Source organism: Coffea arabica, chromosome 9c (genome assembly GCF_036785885.1).
Source record: "Coffea arabica cultivar ET-39 chromosome 9c, Coffea Arabica ET-39 HiFi, whole genome shotgun sequence".
Lineage (NCBI taxonomy): Eukaryota > Viridiplantae > Streptophyta > Magnoliopsida > Gentianales > Rubiaceae > Coffea > Coffea arabica.
In genome coordinates this window covers 21,504,471-21,524,036 of record NC_092326.1, presented here as the reverse complement: position 1 = coordinate 21,524,036, position 19,566 = coordinate 21,504,471, and the positions used below count along the sequence as shown (strand labels likewise).

Sequence of the window (19,566 nt, the reverse complement as noted above, 5' to 3'; positions counted from 1 at the left end):
TCACACTTCCTCCACCTCCCAAGTTGCCTCTTCTATTCCATGATTCCTCCACAAAACCTTCACTAATGGAATTTGTTTATTCCACAATTTCTTAATCCTTCGATCGAGTAATTGTACAGGTCTCTCTTCGTAGGTGAGTACCTTATCTATCTCAATCTCCTCTGCTCGCACAATGTGGGTTGGATCAAGATAGTACTTTTTCAGCATCGAGACATGGAAGACGTCATGAATTCGAGATAAACTTGGCGGCAACTCAAGTCGGTACGCTACTTTCCCAACTCGTTGAAGAATTGTGTAAGGTCCCATGAACCGTGGTTGAAGTTTCTTTCCTCTACCCGCAGTGACGCTTCGTAGTGGCGTGATCTTTAGAAAAACACGGTCTCCAACTTCGAACTCCAAATCTTTTCTTCGGTTATCTGAGTAGCTCTTTTGTCGGCTTTGAGCTGGTTGGAGTCTTTGACGGATCAATTTAACCTTTTCTTGTGCATTCTCCATCCAGGGAATGGTTGTTGGATCTAGAACTTTCTTTTCCCCTACTTCATCCCAATAAATGGGCGAACGACACTTTCGTCCGTAGAGAGCTTCATACGGTGCCATTTGAATGGACGAATGGTAACTGTTATTGTAGGCGAACTCTACTAAAGTCATATGTTGGCCCCAATTACCCCCAAAATCCAGAATACAAGTCCGCAACATATTCTCGAGGGTTTGAATTGTTCGCTCTGACTGTCCATCCGTTTGGGGTGATAAGTGGTACTAAGGTTGATTTTGGTCCCTAAGTTCTCCTGAAACTTTTGCCAAAACCTTGATACGAAACGAGGATCTCGGTCTGAAACCATACTCACTGGGACCCCATGTAACCTCACAATTTCATTCAGGTACAACCGAACCAGCTTATCCATGGAATACTTCTCATTTACAGGTAAGAAATGGACTGATTTGATCAACCGATCAACGATCACCCAAACAGCATCATGTCCTTTTTGAGTTTTTGGTAATCCAGAAACAAAGTCCATCGTGATATTTTCCCACTTCCATTCGGGTATCTCAAGAGGTTGTAACAGTCCAGAGGGTTTTTGGTGTTCAGCCTTGACTTGCTGGCAAATCAGACAGGTTTGGATATATTAAGTAATCTCCCTCTTCATCTTATCCCACCAGTACAACCGTCGCAAGTCTTGGTACATCTTATTACTACCAGGATGGATCGTGTATTTCGATCGATGGGTTTCCTCCAAAATTTCTCTTTTCAGGTTTTCATCATTGGCCACCACTACTCGGTTCCTATACTTTAAAATCCCTTCAGGACCCAAATTGAAATCAGGTAATGCTCCATTTTCTACCTTTTCCTTCCACTTTTGTACCATCGGATCCCTCTCTTGGGCTTCTTTAATTCGATCAAGATTAGTAGATGTTACCTGAATATTCCCAAAAATTACTTTTTGGCATCCCAATCTAGGGTTCCACTCACTAGCTGCTCCTAACATCTCCTACTCCTTGACCATCAACCCCGCTACTTGAGCCTTCCGGCTTAGGGCGTCAGCTACTACATTAGCCTTACCCGGATGGTAGTTGATCGTGCAGTCATAATCTTCTAAGAGTTCCATCCACCGGCGTCGCCTCATATTCAACTCTTTTTGGGAAAAGAGGTACTTAAGACTCTTATGGTCTGAATAAACCTCAAAAGTAACCCCGTAGAGATAGTGTCTCCACTTTTTCAGAGCAAAGACCACAGCAGCTAACTCCAAGTCATGGGTAGGGTAGTTTTATTCATGGGTTTTCAGTTTCCTAGAGGCAAAAGCAATCACGTTCTTGTTTTGCATCAACACACACCCCAAGCCTTTCCTCGAAGCATCGGTATAAACAGTGAAACTGTCTTTCCCATTAGGCAAGGCCAGAACAAGAGCCATGGTTAACCTTCGCTTCAATTCCTGAAAACTGGTTTCACATCTAGTATCCCACACAAAAAGGCCATTTTTCTTCATCAGGTCGGTTAAAGGGCCGGCCAGTTTAGAAAAGTCCTTAATAAAGCGTCTATAGTACCCAGCCAACACTAAGAAACTGCGAATCTCAGTGGGATTTTCTGGCCTCTTCCATTCAGCCATTGCCTCTACTTTCGTGGGGTCTACCGCGATACCTTCTTTTGAAATCACATGTCCCAAGAAAGAGATTTTCTCTAGCCAAAATTCACACTTACTAAATTTGGCATATAGCTGATGATCTCTTAGGGTTTGTAACACTAACTTCAAATGCTGCTCATGTTCCTCACGGGTTTTAGAATAGACCAAAATGTCATCAATAAACACGACAACAAATCGGTCCAGGTAGGATTTGAAAACCCGATGCATCAAATCCATAAAGGCGGTAGGGGCATTGGTCAACCCAAAAGGCATGACCGCAAACTCAAAATGCCCATATCTAGAATTGAAAGCAGTCTTGGGTACATCTTCTTCTTAATTAGCAACTGATAGTACCCCTGTCGAAGATCTAACTTTGAAAAGACCACTGCACCTTGCAACTGGTCAAACAGTTCATCGATATGGGGTAGTGGGTATTTGTTCTTAATGGTCATATTGTTTAATCCCCAATAGTCGATGCACAATCTCAAAGTTCCATCATTCTTCTTAACAAATAGCACAGGAGCCCCCCCAAGGAGATCCACTCTCACGAATAAACCCACGCTCCAACAGGTCTTGCAACTGCAACTTCAACTCCTTGAGTTCAACAGGTGCTATTCGATAGGGGGTCTTAGAGATAGGTGACGTCCCCGGTAATAGGTCAATCTTAACTCTATCTCTCTCTCCGGAGGTAAAGTTACTAATTCATCAGGAAATACATCCGGATATTCACTTACTACAGGCACATCTTCAACCCTCAATTTATCAATGGGAGTGTTTATAAGAAAAACTAGGAACCCTTGTGCCCCTCTATGCAGTAATTCCCTAACCTGAATACCCGAAATCAATACAGATGAGGCTAAACTACCTCTTACATCTAGCCTTAAGGTTGCCTCCCCCGGTATACGAAATTTCACTACTTTTCTCTTACAATCAAGTTGTGCATCGTACTTAGCTAGCCAGTCCATACCCAATATAACGTCGTACCCCTTAATAGCTAAACTTATAAGATTCCCCAAAAGCTTCCTTTCTCCTACCCAAATTTCACAATTCACATACATCATACCAGTAATCAAACGTTGATCCCCCGTAGGAGTACTAACTTCTAAGTCATAAGGCAAGCTAACAGGTTTTATATCAATGCCGCACATAAAATCGGGGTTAACAAAGGAATGGTGATGCGAGACGCGGAAGCAACTTCGGATCTAGAGGAACACGATAAAGATTTGATGGAGTTGAACCCGAACTTGGACCACTCAAGAACAGATTTAACGGTAGAGGACGCCACAATCAAGTATGTGTGCTTGATTGATAAGTCACGAACAGCCTAGGATCAGCTCTAGGATGTTCAACTTAGCTTTCACAAGCTAAGGGAATTTGCCACAAGGAATGGACGAAATTCTGGAAATTTTATTCAATACTCTCAAAAACTGAATGTAACATGCGGCTTGAGGCTATTAATAGCCGTGACTAAGACCTAACAGCGAGATCCCCGTACGGCTCAGCGAGGGTACTTAACTGCAGCTTGGCCCGCTATTTAGAGCTTGAACACTTGCATCTTCAATTGTAAGCAGCATTTTAGTAGTCGTGCAAGGATATTCCAACTCAATTCCTTCAATGGCCGGTTTCTCTTGGATTTGGATGGCACGTACCAAGGCTTGGAGGGACTCCTTGAATCTCTTAGCTCGTGCTCGTGTCACCGGGCCTAGGGGCACCTTCACAGGGTCTACTTGTACACTTTGGGTCTCGTGCTCAATCGCATCAAATGGAAAACACCGGGGTCTATCAAAATCCTGGCTAGACGATGGAAAATAGGGATCGTACCTTCTACAACCCCAGAGGAATCAGGGACGTGATGTTGCTCAAGGCAGTATACCCGAGCTGGCACCTCGGCTTTGTCCCTTCCACCTTGGACTGTCCCGAGTTGGCCTTCGACGATTGGGTGGTTACTCTCGCCTCCCGAGGTAACACCGGGCAGTTGGCTATTTGATGCTCCGCACTCCCGCAGCATAAGCATTTTCTTTCTTTCCTCCAACAGTTGTCCTCGGTGTGATTTGATTTCCCACAAAATCCACAGGGTCCACAAGAAACCAAGGCCGAACTTCCCTGTGAGACACTTCTCTGTGGGCCCCGTCTATTGTGACCACCCCTCGGCGGAATCCCTCGTGTCATCCCCGTTAGCCTTCCTCCTCCGACTCCCCTTCCAAACTTGGGAGAGGTACTTTTTATCCCCTTGGGTCAAACTACTCGTAGAGAATCCTCGTTTTTTCACCTGAAAATTCCTTACTTGAAACCTTGCATTTTCAACTCGCAAAACTTTCTCCACGGCATCACTAAAAGTACTGATCTGGGCTACCGCCAGATCCTTTTGAATTTCCACATTAAGCCCCTGAATAAAATGCCGAACTCTTTTTTGCTCCGTCAGAATGAGTTCAGGGGCGAACTTGGATAAGCAAGTAAACTGGCTCTCGTACTCAGCCACCGATTGAGTCCCCTGACGAAGCCTAATGAACTCGTCCTCCTTCTTTTCCTGGACTAGAGGGGGAAAGTATTTTGCGTTGAAGTCCCTCATAAAGTTTACCTATGTTCTTGGTGTTTGTTCCTGATCCCACTTCATTCGTATCACGTTCCATCAAGAACGTGCGGCCCCTTCCAATTGGAAGACAGCAAAAGTAACCTGTCTCTCTTCTGAATAGTGTAGGGCGGCAAAAATGTTTATCATTTTCTCTAACCACCTTTCGGCCACGTCCGAATCTGGCCGCCCAGAAATTTTAGTGAAGAGAACTTCTGAAATCTCTCTAGGACCCGATCTTCACCCTCTACTAAATGGCCAGGGTTCCCAGATTGCTGGACAGGAGATTGGCCCCGATGTTGCATTACATGGGCTAACAAGTCAGTCATTTGCTGCATAGCAGCAGCTATCTGGACACTAGGGTCAACCCTAGGTTCAGGGTTTGGTTCAGATATGGTGTCCCTAGTACCCCCTTCAGTTGTGGGTTGCCTAGTATCGCGCCCATGGTCTCGTCCACTACGAGTGCCCTCCCTTGCTCTAAGTCAATCTAAGGTCGAGGCACAAAGATAATATTAAAAGTGCATATAAACATAATCATATAAGCATGAACAAAGAACCAAAAGTAAACACCATATAAGGCATGTATACACTTAGAGCAGTTATACATAGAACACATAACTGTGTCAAACAGTCATACATGAGCAGTCAAGCAAATATATACAAAAGTACTCCCATAAAGCCAAAAGAGGGTCTTCCAGAATACACTTTACAAACTAGGTCCCAAAAGTACAACACAACAAACCAAAAGCTTTTCCTAGGCATCCCTCACACGGGATCAAAACATGGCTCAAAGAACTCTATCCTAGTTCTCAACCGAGCCAACTGACTCCCCCCCAGAGCTAGAGCTAGGGGCACCTCCCTTGCCTGGAGCTCTGTCACCCGGAACTCCCCCTGGCACATTGGCGCCTATCACTCCCTGGATTAGCGCCTCACACTCGTTGATAATACCACCGGACCGATCTCTCACCTCCTGGACTACTCTCGTGAGAACCTGCAACTGCTCGCTCAGAGTGTTCGTCCTCTCCTGTTCCATGGCCACGTCCCCCTGGAGCTCTCCAATCCGATCGGCCTGCATCCTCATGATGCCCCTAAGCCTTAGAGTCTCAGTGTGCTCCCTGGTGGCACATCTAAGCCTCCTTCGTTCAGCAAGTACTGCTACGACTACATGGTCCGCGTAAGAGTAATACTGGCAACGCCTACAGCGGCGGGTCCGTCTACCGGTATACCACAGCCGAATCGAACCTCCCAGTCTCTCCTGGTAATCGATGACTCGTGGGCGCCTCTGAGATGGCTCACCTCTGCCCGCTCCACTAGTTCCGGCCATAACCTACAAAGATAGCAAAAGTTTACATCTTAGACAATATATTCACACTTAACGGCGTCCTAACACAGTCCCCAATAGTTCTAAGAATCAGGTTTCAGGTTCGCCCAGGTTATTTCTAACCTAGGCTCTGATACCACCTGTGACAGCCCCACCTTCCCCTAAAGCGTACCAAAAGGGTTAGCGGACTGCCTGCACGGCTCTCGCCAGGACTGCTACGACAGTAATACACAACCTCAAATCGTTCCGGAATATACTAGCGCGCTTAACCAAACCAACAAGCATGAGACGGGAAACAAACAAATCGAAATGGAAAGTGAATAGCGACTGCCACTTCACAATCCAACCAAGACCCAATCGAACACAAGTAACTTCCTACAATCCTTGAATTGAATATATACAAACCAAATATAACACATGAACATGAGTACACACACTTTTATAAACCACATTCGTATGTTTACAAATCAAAATGAAGCATTTAAATCCAAGTACAATTAGGGTTTCCAACTATTGAGGGGCTATACAAAATATCTCAACTAGCTCTACTCAACTCATTCTTCAAAATCAAAAGCCTAAAAGATAGTTTCCTGTAAGGAAAACAAAATTAACGGAGTGAGCTTTCGCCCAATGAGGTACCATCACGAAAATATACCAGGATCACATAAACACAGGAATATTCAATCCAAATACGTTCGTCAAGTAAGCAAAATCAACACCATCCAAGTATAGGGAATAAAAGGATACAGATGGCTCTCAAGAGCCCTTTTCCCCTTTTGCCATACTTGATCTCATCTCATTGACTCTCCGTCAATGTGTACAGGGTAATCATAACCGTAGACTCCTCTTTACTCCAATTTTCCGTCCACCACACATTCCCCTTATCGGGCCCGAACACCAAGCAGTATAGAATTGGTAATACTCGAGTATACAGGAATCAAGGGTCTCATACCCAAAGATTCTCAAATACAGTCCCCATGACTTGTCAAATGTCCTCGACCAAGTCCTTACCGGTTCGAGTCAATTGACTTTCAATTTCAGAGTGAACAGTAAAGGTCCAAAGTTAACAGTAAAGGTCAGTATCCAAACGACACCAAATCAAGTATAATCAAGAGTATTCAAGTGATATAATAAACAGTCAAGTAGGCCAGAGAGTGCGAGAGTGGTAAAGTACACCCTCGCCTCACCTAGCCCAAACGATAATCACAACTAGTCCAATCACAGAATTCAAGTACAAAAAGCCACGGAATAACGAACATGTGAGTAGTACACTCACCAAGTCAAACAAAGTAATTTCATAAGTTTTCGCTTGACGTGAGCCTCGGATCACCAGCACACCCTATAATAATCAAGAAAGTACAATTAAGACTTGAACACGAGTCGAATACCTCTTAAATGAACTATTAAGACAAAAATCAAAGATAACTTGGAAATGGAAAATATGTAATATTTAGGGCTAAAAGTAGAAACCCCAAAACCTTTCATTTCTATTTGCCCTCAACCCAACTCACAAGAATCCAATATCCTAAACATTTGGACAGCATTTCCCCTAAAATTTCCGCTTTTCCAACCTACAATCAACCATTAAAATACATCCAAAACAACCACAAGCACCCAAACAATTCATAGACCATTCAATGTACTTCATTAGGGTCACAATACCCCTCAATTATAGTAAATTAGAAACTCAACAACCAACCATAGAAAAGCCCTAATTAGAAACCCTAAATCTGGAATTTTCCGCACAAGCGAAAATTTTTCGCAAATAATCGCAATTAACGCACAAGAGGTCTATTTAACACCATTTAGAGCCATCAATTCAAGCCAACCATATCCATCATAGGAAAACAAAAAAATTCTCAAAAAAAAACAGAAATTTAGATAACTCCACTCCAATCCATAAAATCACCTAACTAGCTACCATAAGACACCAATTGGCCATTATTAGAAACAAAAATTGAGTTCCAAGAAAAGTTGTGATGGCCCCACCTTCCCCTAAGACTAACCAAAGGGTTCGGCGGACCACCTGCCTAACTCTCGTCAGGACTCACTCACTCGTATCACGTGCATACCTCCATAGATAATAAATAACGTCGCAATTCAAACTTACAATTTGCATTGATGCACATTCAAAATACAAAGCCTCTATATACCCAAACTGGTTTAAAGTGTATACAATCCAAGTACAAATCATCCTAATCGAGTGATAGCGCGAGTACAAGTCAAAAGTCAAAAACAACTAGGCTACGCTAGTCTGTACATGTCTCATGCCTCGCTCGTACCCCTTGTAAGGAAAACAAATGGCGTGGAATAAGCTAAAAGCCCAGTGAGGTTCCAAATAACAAATTGACCATTTTAAAAGTACGAATATCAACGTAGCAAAGTAATGAGCATCAAAAGTTCATAAAAGCGAACAGTAATACTTCAAGTAGCAAATCTCAAAGTGAACGAGTGTAAAAGTTTTTCAGAAGAATCAATAATCCAATAAGCAATAATCATTTCAAAGTATAAGGATACGGAAGGCTCTCAGGAGCCAAATTCCCAGTGCATCACCAGAGCTTGATCAAGTAATAGTTGACACTCCGTCAACTTTCAAGTAGGTAACCAATCTAGTAGAGCACCACTTACACTACTCTCCATCCACCATTCACACCCTCTACTGGGCCCAAAATTCTCAATAAACACGGGTAATAATACTCGAGTATACCGATTAGTCGAGGAGATAACACTCCACTCGACATCACTAACTACCCATGGTTCGTTATCTAATCGACCAATCCCTTGCCGGCTCGACTCGATTAACTAGCCAATGTGTGACGCTCCCACTTCTCCCTAAGGTGAACCAGAGGGTATCCGCGGGACGCCTGCTCAACTCTCGCCAGGACTCACGCAGTTTCCGTTCAAGTTTAATGCAAAACTATTCGACAACACTGGATAAATAAGAAAGTTTCGAAAACTTCCAAACTTAATAATATATGTAATGTTTACCCACCCTTACATGAAATTCCCAAAAGTTACATCAATATCCAAAATATACCATATCTGGGTACATCAAATATCCAAATCATACATAAAGTTCCCAAAAGTACAACCAATAAGAGGTCTAGCCCAAATTACATTAGAAACCCTAAGCCAGAAGTGCATCAAAGGGGTTTCTCCAAGTTCATTCCATGTCCATTCCTGTTAAGGAAAACAAATCTACGGGGTGAACAAAACGCTCGTGAGGCCAAGAACACACATGCAAGCACATTGTTCAAGTAACAATTCCAAATTTACAAGTCGAGCAATAATATTTCAATGATTAACAATTTACTGGAAAAGTGAACAGAAACAATTCAAGGATACTGGAGCTCTCAGGAGCTATGTTCCACTTGCACGATCAATAACCTCCACGAATTGACACTCCGTCAATCGGGTAGGTTTTGTCTGTAGAACTCTGCTTAACCTGTCCCCTTTCACCTTACATACCCCTGTTTCGGGCCGCCTGTCATTTGTTTAAGGCAATACTACTCGAGTATGCCAAGCAAGATCTCTCCAATAGATCAAGCTTATCATGTGATTCTCATGGCTCGCCAAGGTTCCCGACCAAACCCATGCCGGCTCAAGTCCAAGGATCGCCAATGAGATGTGGGCGTCCCCCAAGCATGTTCGAGTATCGAGAAGGTTCACTCCAACGACGTATACAGCCATAGCATACTATTTCGAGTCAAGCAAGCAAGTAACATGTGCAAGCAATTGAGACATTCGAGTATTTCAAGTGCGAGTCATTTATTTCAAGCGAGAACGGGTGCGATAAAGTACACCCCCGTCTCGAATTTTAAAATCTCAAGTATCAATAACAAGTAAACATGTATCTGATTCACAGGAGTTCAAGTAACACACACTTGACACTCACCAAGTAAAATGAGAAGAAAAGGGCACTCGAAGTTCAAACGTCCACCGTGGGATCCTCTTGAAGTTCCTCTTGGGTGCCTGAGCAATTAACAATAGACTATTACTAACAATCCCCAAACAATGAGGAGAGTTGCACACTAACACGGTCTAGAAAGTACCTCGAAATCGAGTTTAAGTTCCTTTGAAAATCGAGATCGGGTTCCTTTTTTTTTTATATCGAAACTCGAACGAGTTATATGACTCGAGTAAAAAAAATGGATTTACTATCCTTAAAATCATTGGATGGGAACGAGTACGTGCGAATAATTCTCGAAACGAACGACTGAAATCGAAAGTGAACTGGCCAAGTCACAATCTGGCCGGAATCTGGCCGGATATTCGGCCGGATTCTTGGCCGGATTGGAGGCAGTAGCCATCCTCAATTTTTTTCAAATCCCAACAGCAATCCGGCCGACTATCCGGCCAGAAACTGGCCGGATTTCAGCAAAATGCTTCCCGCGCGGATTTCATTTCAAATGTTCAGAATTTTTTATTTTTGGTACAATCTTTGAAAAATCATAACTCACTCTTCGATTGTCAAAAATTGGTAAATTTGGTACCGTTGGAAACGTCTTTTAATGTATTAAAAATTCTTAGAAAGAACCATTCCACAAATCTAAGCGGAAGGTATTCAAATTTGAGCTTGAAGATGATAACTTGTGTTATCAAGGTAGGTTTAAGTTGGTTTTTGGCCAGCTTTGGAAATTCGGCAAAATTCACTCGATTTGAACTAGTCTCTGAAATTTGGATCTCTATTAGAGTCACATGCCAAGTTTATAATGAAACAAGTGAAATGAAGATTGAGGTTTCCGGCACCAAGATATGGTGACCCAAAGTTATCAAAATTTCCTTGTTAAAGAAGGGTTTTCCAAATAGGATTCTTGAACTTTGGGAGTTTAGTTGAACATCGAAACGGTTTCGAAATAATACCAAATTTGGTATGATTATACTACCATATAAAGGCTATCCCTCTACCAAATTTCACAGATAAATATGCACGGGAGGTTGGTGAACTAAATCACCAAGATTTCAAAATTTCCAAGGCAAGTTGCCTTGTGAATTCCGTTTTGCCGTTTTTAAGATGTTTGGCCTAAAGGGTACCTCGTACATGGTCCATTTACATAGAAATATCTAAGAGGTGTTCAAGACAACATTTGGGGTGATTAACACCAAGAATTTTCGAGTACAAGTCCCAAACCAAGATTAGCTAAGGAATTAGTTCAAAAGGAGAAATCCTCTCTTTGAGTCAGTTTCAAACTTTGGCCACAATTCACTCAATTCAACTTAGAATTGAGTGTGGTTGGTGGCGTTGGAAAATAATTTCATCAAGCTATAATTTCTTAGAAGAAACTATTTTCAAAATCCATTCGTAACTAGCTCATTTTTGAGCATCAAATCACAGTTCATAATCTGCCTTCCAGTTATGAGCGAAACAGGACAGTGATTTCCAAACGAATGGTGTGGCTCACTCAAGTGGAACCAGAACATGAATTTTATACCAATGGAAAGCTTGGAATGTCTAGTTTCCAGTGCAACAAACAGCACTTGATTTTGACATCGGAGTAAAGAGTTATGGCCGAAACAAGATGACTGCCTAGGCCAATACGGGAAAATTTTCCAGATTTCTAAACTTTGGAAATCACTTCATTTGTCCAACCAAATTATGTTATTTTTCCATGAAACTTTTTACACAATTAGTATAACATATAAACAACATATACAAGCGATTAGAACCTCAAAATTTAGCATTAAAGTGCTCGAACAAGACAGGGGCAAAATGGTCACTTTTGGTCATTGCACCATCTTTGAGTTTCTAACAATGATCCAATATTATACCACTAATTTAAGTACTAAACCAATATAATTATCATCATCAACCACCAAATCAGTCCATCAACCAATGTGGGAGTTCATAGAGCCCACCTTCAAAATTTTCCAACAATAACAAGCCATCCACATGAATAACTAAGCTCATAAGTGTAAATTAACTTCCATAGATCTACTTACTTTGGTTGATGAACCAAATAGAATTTTCGGCCCTCTATCAGCCCAAGAAAATAGTGGAAAGCTCCTTATTTTTGTAGCTAGATGAACTCTCCAAGTGTTGAGCTAAGTGGTCTTCAATTTTGGTGTGAAATGGTTGGTGCATGGAATGGAGTAGAAATTGATGAAGCAAGTTTGGTTCTTGCTCTTGGGATGGCCGGCTGTCTTAGGGAGGAAGAGAGAGAAAATTTTGATCTAAATGAGGCTTCCAAAGGAAGCTTTAATGTGTGGCTAGAATTGGTACAAAAGTCAACTCTCTCTCTCGTGCGTGTACGCGCGAGTTTTGTGCTCAATTCCTCTTGCATTTGTTTCACTCGTGCACTAAACCTCTAATGCACTTATATTCATATAAATATTATTCACTCTTAATTGTTCCAAAATAATGGTCTAAAGTCCCTCGATTAATTGCGCGCGTGAAAACGCGTATTTCCAATTTAGGTGCGATAGAGTGAAACTTTCGAGAAATTCTTATAACAATCATACCACTAACTATCACTTGAGTACTTAAATCTAAAATTACCTATTTTAGGACCATTGTACAAGTCTCCAATTTTTCCAAACTTATTGTACTCCCAATTGGCTAAAATTTTCAAACACGTTTTCACTATTTTCATTAATCGAGCTTCCAAAAATTAATTTTTGAAATGAGTCACTTTAAAAATATAAGTAAGTCATAGATCAATGTAATTAGGTCTCAAGAGATTAGAAAATAATATTCGGAGCAAACAGACAATTAAATATTTGAATAAGTTCGGAATAGTAATTTAAAATAATAAATTTTTGCGAGTCCTCACAGGAATTGATACGAACCAAGAGACACCATTGCGAACTATTCAAGTTCCCGTAGGGCCCGTAACTCGAGCACGAGCTAAGAAGATGAGGGAGGAACTCCAAGGATTTGTTCGTGAGATACAAGGCCAAGAAATTGTCTCCAAGGTCATTGAGGGACTTGAGCATGAAGGAATGAAAGTCATTCATGTAGTGCACGTCAAAGAGAACCATGCGTGACACTTCTCTAGTCACATTTGCTGTTTTAGTTAAGTCATTGTAATAAGGAATTAATGATCCATAGCCTTGCTTTATTTACCTATGGGATGACCTCATAAGGTTATTTACCTAAGCGATGACCTCATAAGGTTATTTACCTAAGGGATGACCTCATAAGGTTTGGTCAAGCCCACAATTCTTAGTATTATGGAAATAGTCAAGCCTACAATTGTTAGTCTTAGTCAAGCCCACAATTCTAGACTAGTTTCACATTATTTAGTTGTTCATCTCTATGTAAGGCTATAAATAGCCCACACTTCCAATGGTTTTAGGCATTCAATCAATAAATCAGATTTTGAGAGTTTTCTTGGTTTCTCCAAGGCTTCTTGAATACTTTAGAATTTCTCTAGGTGTTCGTGACTTATCAATCTAGAATTGCACTAGGTTGTGGCGTCTTCTACCATTATACCAAGGTTCGTTAATCACGTGATTAACGGGTTGAGGTCATTCGCTTCAAACTTGGTGTCTTGAAGCTAATCTTTTACGGGTTTCGTCACAAGGTTGGCGAGGTTCGTATCAGTTGGTAATCAGAGCTAGTTAAGAGATTTGTCGCGCCATAAACTTGCGTCTAGTTGTTGTTAATTGCTGTGGTTAGCCTTGTTTGGTCCAGCCTTTTTTTTTGTGTCTTATTCTTGATTCTTTGTTTGTGTTTGTGTCTTGTTTCTATTATGTTATATCCATTTAATTCCAGTCTTTTGTTCTATTTGATCATCCTAGGTTACTGTTCATCCGAAAAAATCAGTTTGTAACAAAGGGTTTTATAGTCCTATCTAGTTGTTACCTTGTGTTCTTGTTGTTTACATACAAAAAAATATATATATAGCTGGCTGACCTTACAAAATTCTAGGAAATCTATCTTGATCAAAACTTGGGTTTTTTGAAGTTCTTGATTGTTTAAAATCACAATCTTGAAGTTCTTGGAACTTTAGTTGGGGATTCTTGAAAGTCTCCAGAATTGACCATTGATAAGAAGAACATTCAGCCATGAAATTTGACTCTTGAAAGCTTCCAAATTTGACCATTCATTGTGATAAATGCCCTCCTAAAAGCTGACCATCTTGATCTTGACCTTAGAATTCGTGGGAACCAGCAAATAGAAAGACTAATCCTTGTTCCAAAAGATCAAGGAAGAAAAGTCAGCCTTGGGTTTCCAAAACAATCCCACCGCAACACAAATCCCTTTTCTATTCGAATTTCATCTTTGTAACCGTTGGGGAATTTCTGTCCAATCATTAATTCTGAAAATTTTCGTGCATCATTAGGTCAGTTTTAAGTGTCATTCTGAATCCTCTAAGTGTCTATTTACCTACCAAAACACTGACCAGAAATGCAGCAACCAACAGCTCAAAATTCCAGTTTTGGGTAGAATTTTTGTCTAGGATCCTTAAAATTCAACTTTGAGTCATTCATTGAGTCGTGGTCAGTCCCTTCATCTTTTGTTCTTTTTTTTTCTTTTGTTCAAAGTGCTACAATCTTGTGACCCTGGTTGGTAAGTCGATCCACACTAGGAGTTCTAACTTCTTCGAGGAGTTGACCGAGGAGCCTTGAAAACACCTTGGTGAGTTCATTAGAGTGTTCAAACACGAGAGTGAGAGTAAACACGTGCGGAAGTGTGCGAGATAAACTTTGCTTCTTTCCATTATTATTTTTTTTACCCTATACTTCACCATGGCTAACAAGGGGGAAGCAAGCTCCCAAGCTTTTGATCTTAAACTTTTCACAGAAGCAATCAAACGCGAATTGGGATGCATGATGGACCAAAAACTTGAACTGATGCACCAGCGCATTGACAGCTTAGAGTTGTCTCATGGAAGCTCCAAAGGCAGCCGTGGAAAGGCTTATGCACATGAGTCTAGCGACTCCAACTCAGACAACAACTATGAGCATAAGCAAAGTAGGTCCAAGCGTGATGCTAGGCCTTCAAATGACCACATTCTGGGCATAAAGATGAAAATTCCGCCTTTCCAAGGATGATCAGACCCTGATGCCTACTTAGAGTGGGAGAAGCGGATTGAACTTGTCTTCGATTGCAATATTTACTCGGAGGAGCAAATGGTCAAGTTGGCTGTGGTTGAATACGCCGTTATATGGTGAGATCAACTCTCCACTAGTCGAAGGAGGAGTCGTGAACCTACCATACAAACTTGGACGGAGCTAAGACAACTAATGAGCAAGCGTTTCGTACCAAGTCACTACTACCGTGACTTGTACCAAAAGCTTCAAACCCTCAACCAAGGAGCACGAAGTGGCGAGGACTATCACGGGCTACAGGCAGACAAGGAAATGGAAATACTCATGCTACGGGCAGACATCATGGAGGATCAAGAAGCAACAATGGCACGCTTCTTGAACGGATTAAGACCCGAAATCGCTGATCAAGTGGAGTTACACCATTATGTAGAACTTGGGGACTTGGTGGAGAAGGCCATCAAGATTGAAAGGAGGATTAAGATGAGGGATTCGACTCGGAGTTACTCCAACTTTTCACCATCTTATCCCCGAACTACACCACCAAAGAAAGAGGATAAAGGGCCGTGTAATTCCACCCCTTCAAGACCGAGGCCGGATATGACTAAGTGGGAGTCTAAGGCAACACCAAAGACTGGCATTGAGTCGAGCATAGGGCGAAATCGAGATACTAGATGCTTCAAATGCCAAGGCCGAGGGCATATTACTAGCCAATGCCCGAACCAATGCACTATGATCATCTTACCCAATGGTGAGTTTCTCACCGATGATGAAAATGAGAAGGAGGAGTTGCCATTCCTTGAGGAAGAAGAGGAAGCATTGCCCATCGATGAACGAGTTGGACTCGTTGTCAGATGAGCCTTAGCAACCCAAGTGAAGGCCGCCGACCATGCACAAAGGGAGAACATTTTCTACACCCGTTGCTATATCAAAGGCAAGGTATGTAGTTTGATCATAGATGGAGGTAGTTGTGCTAACGTCGCTAGTGCCTTGATGGTGGAGAAACTAGCACTACCCACTCTACGACATCCAACACCTTATCGTTTGCAATGGTTGAACAATAGTGGGGATGTTCGTGTCACCAAGCAAGTCCAAGTACCTTTTCGAATTAAAAAGTATGAGGACGTGGTGTTATGCGACGTGGTTCCTATGCAAGCATGTCACATACTATTGGGGAGACCATGGCAATTCGACAAGGGAATTACATTCGATGGCATTACCAATAAATACTCCTTCAAGCAAGGCGAGAAGAGGATTGTACTTGTGCCACTCACTCCTATCCAAGTTCGTGAAGATCAAGAAAGCTTGATCAAGGAGAGTGAGCTTGAGAATGAGAAGAAAAAAATAGAAAAAGCCGAGAGCTCAATAGAAAATGATAAGGCCGAGAAAATTGAGAGGAAAAAGACATATGGTGAGCCGGCCAAAATTGAAAAGAGAGAGAAAAGGTAAAATCTATTGATAAAAGCCAATGTAGTAAGAAAAGCTTTGAGTGTTAATACACCCATCTTTGTACTTTTGTGCAAAGAGGTGTTGGTTATTACAAGTGATCTTACTAATACTCTACCATCTAGTATTGTCTCTCTTTGGCAGGATTATGAGGATGTCTTCCCCGATGAGATTCCAAATGGACTACCACCAATAAGGGGATTTGAGCATCAAATTGACTTGGTTCCAGGTGCCCCACTTCCTAACAAACCAGCCTACAAAATGGGACCAGATGAGACAAAGGAGCTCCAACACCAAATCGAAGAGCTTCTAACAAAGGGATGGGCACGAGAAAGCTTGAGCCCATGTGCGGTTCCCGTCATCTTGGTGCCTAAAAAGGATGGAAGTTGGCGAATGTGCACTAAATGTAGGGCCGTTAATGCAATAACGGTAAAATATCGTCACCCTATTCCTAGACTTGATGATATGTTAGATGAGCTATATTGATACGTTCCTCGATCAACACGTTTCGAGACACGTAGCACGTTTGCCCAAGGATCTAGCGAGGTTGTCCAACGCTTGGTTCACGGAACCTAGAATCAAACGGACGACACGATTTGACTTAGGTGGTAGACGACACTCCGATGAAGGTGAATACTCCAGGGGAATAGGTCGGATGAACAATCAAGGACAGGACGCAAGATTGCTCAATAACCCTTGCCAAAGCAAGTTAAAGGCGTGAATTCTCTAGGAAGAAAACGAAAGTCCTAAGAATTTTATTCATAAAACTTGTGTCTTTAACCTTACAAAGCTAGCCTATTTATAGGCTAGAGATAACAAGAAAACCCTAAAGACACCCTAAAGGGAAAAGTCGGCCAGCTTGTCTTCAAGATAGGCCGGCCCATGCCTTCTACTAAGCAACTAATCCAACTAAATAAATAACAACGACTAAGGCCCTACTCGGCCGACTCACAAAGAGGCCCACTTGATTCTTCATGGGCTTGGATCAAAGTGTAAGTTGCTTGATTGACTCTTTCCAAGCCTTCAATATCTCTATGGGCTCCATGTTGATCTTGGACAACTCGAACAAGGGTTTGGAGGGATTCTTTGAAGAGCTTGGCCCGTGCACGTGTGACAGGGCCCAATGGGACTCGGACTGGGCTCTGGTTCATGCATACATCAGTCCCCTCCTCTTGAGAAGGATTTGCCCTCAAATCTGGAACCTTCTCACCAAGAAATGGGCTCAGGTCCGCGACATTGAAGGTCGCGCTAACATTGTACTCCCCAGGTAGCTCCAATTTGTATGCGTTGTCATTGACTCGCTGGAGCACCTGAAATGGTCCGTCACCTCTTGGGGATAATTTGTTGTGACGTTGCTTGAGAAATCGCTCTTTCCTCAAGTGTAGCCAAACCCAATCTCCAGGCTCAAAAATCATCTTGCGACGGTGTTTGTTGGCTTGCTGGATGTATTGCTGCGTACGCTTCTCAATGTTTGTTCGCACGGCTTCATGTAACCTGCGCACAAAATCAGCTTTCTTTTTCCCATCTAAGCTGGTGTGCTCAGAGGAAGGTAAGGGCACCAAATCAAGGGGGGTCAGGGGGTTGAAGCCATAAACAATCTCAAAGGGAGAATATTGTGTTACACTATGCACGGTTCGATTATAAGCAAATTCAACATGAGGTAAGCATTCTTCCCAAGACTTAAGATTCTTTTTTATCAAGGCCCGAAGTAAAGTGCCAAGTGTGCGGTTGACAACTTCAGTTTGTCCATCACTTCAGTTTGGACCACAAAGTCTTCCAAAAATAACTCAGGAACTTTACATCTCTGTCACTAACAATAGTCCTAGGCATGCCATGCAGACGAACAATCTCCTTAAAGAATAAATGTGCGATGTGAGATGCATCGTCAGTTTTGTGACAGGGGACAAAATGAGCCATCTTAGAAAATCGATCAACCACTACAACTATGGAGTCATTACCCCTTGGCGATCTAGGCAAACCTAGTACAAAGTCCATAGACAAGTCAACCCAAGGATGGTGAGGAATAGGTAATGGGGTATGCAAGCCATATGGATTTGTCTTAGACTTTGCCTTGTGACAAGTAGCACACCTACCAACCATGCGTTCAACATCCCTACGCATATGGGGCCAGTAAAAGTGCTCTTGTAACATGGCCAGAGTCTTGGCAATGCCAAAGTGGCCCATGAGACCACCACTATGTGCCTCTCGAATCAAAAGATCACGAATGGAAGAATTAGGCACACACAGTTTATCTACATGGAAAAGAAAGCCATCATGCAAAAAGTACATTCCATGCGGGTTCTTAACACAAGCAGCATAGATATCACCAAAGTCATGATCATGTGTGTAGAGTTCCTTAACCATTTCGAACCCGAGTAACTTGCCATCAAGACAGGCAAGCAAGGAGTGTCTACGTGACAAGGCATCATCTACCACATTTGTCTTACCAGTCTTGTACTTAATCACATAAGAGAAGGTGTCAATGAAGCTTACCCATTTGGCATGTCTCTTGCTTAACGTGGGTTGCCCTTTGAGGTACTTCAATGACTCGTGGTCAGTGTGTATCACGAACTCCCGAGGGCGAAGATAATGTTGCCAGGTCTCCAAGGCCCTCACTAAGGCGTACAACTCCTTGTCGTACGTGGAGTAGTTTAATGCAGCTCCTCCCAACTTCTCGCTAAAGAAGGCACACGGCCTCTTGTCTTGCATAAGGACTGCTCCAATACCTACACCAGAGGCATCACATTCAATTTCAAAGGTATTGTTAAAGTTTAGTAATGCTAACACAGGTGCATGTGTGAGTGTGTCCTTGAGGGCAAGAAATGCTTGTTCTTGTGATTCTCCCTAGTGGAACTTGTCATTCTTCTTTGTCACGGTGGTCAATGGGGTGGCAATAGTGCTAAAATTTTTGACAAAACATCGGTAAAAGCCCGCCAATCCAAGAAAGTTGCGCACGTCAAGAACGGATGTGGGAGTTGGCCATTGCTCGATGGCCTCAATCTTGGATTTGTCCACCTTGATGCCCTGCGAACTCACCACATAGCCTAGAAACACAAGCTCGTTAGTACAAAAGGTGCACTTCTTGAGGTTAGCGTATAGATGTGCCTGTCGAAGTGTCTCAA

At 42.3% G+C, this 19,566-nt stretch overlaps 2 protein-coding genes across 2 annotated transcripts; both read right to left on the bottom strand.

The window, feature by feature from the left end:
- LOC140014140 (uncharacterized) lies at positions 1 to 306 on the bottom strand. The gene has a single exon (XM_072064546.1). It carries the CDS (start codon positions 304 to 306, stop codon positions 1 to 3), a length of 306 nt encoding a protein of 101 aa, XP_071920647.1.
- A 1,457-nt stretch (positions 307 to 1,763) lies between these two features.
- LOC140014139 (uncharacterized mitochondrial protein AtMg00860-like) lies at positions 1,764 to 2,102 on the bottom strand. Its single transcript, XM_072064545.1, has one exon. The coding sequence runs from the start codon at positions 2,100 to 2,102 to the stop codon at positions 1,764 to 1,766; it is 339 nt and encodes a 112-aa protein (XP_071920646.1).
- Between the last annotated feature and the right edge of the window lie 17,464 nt (positions 2,103 to 19,566).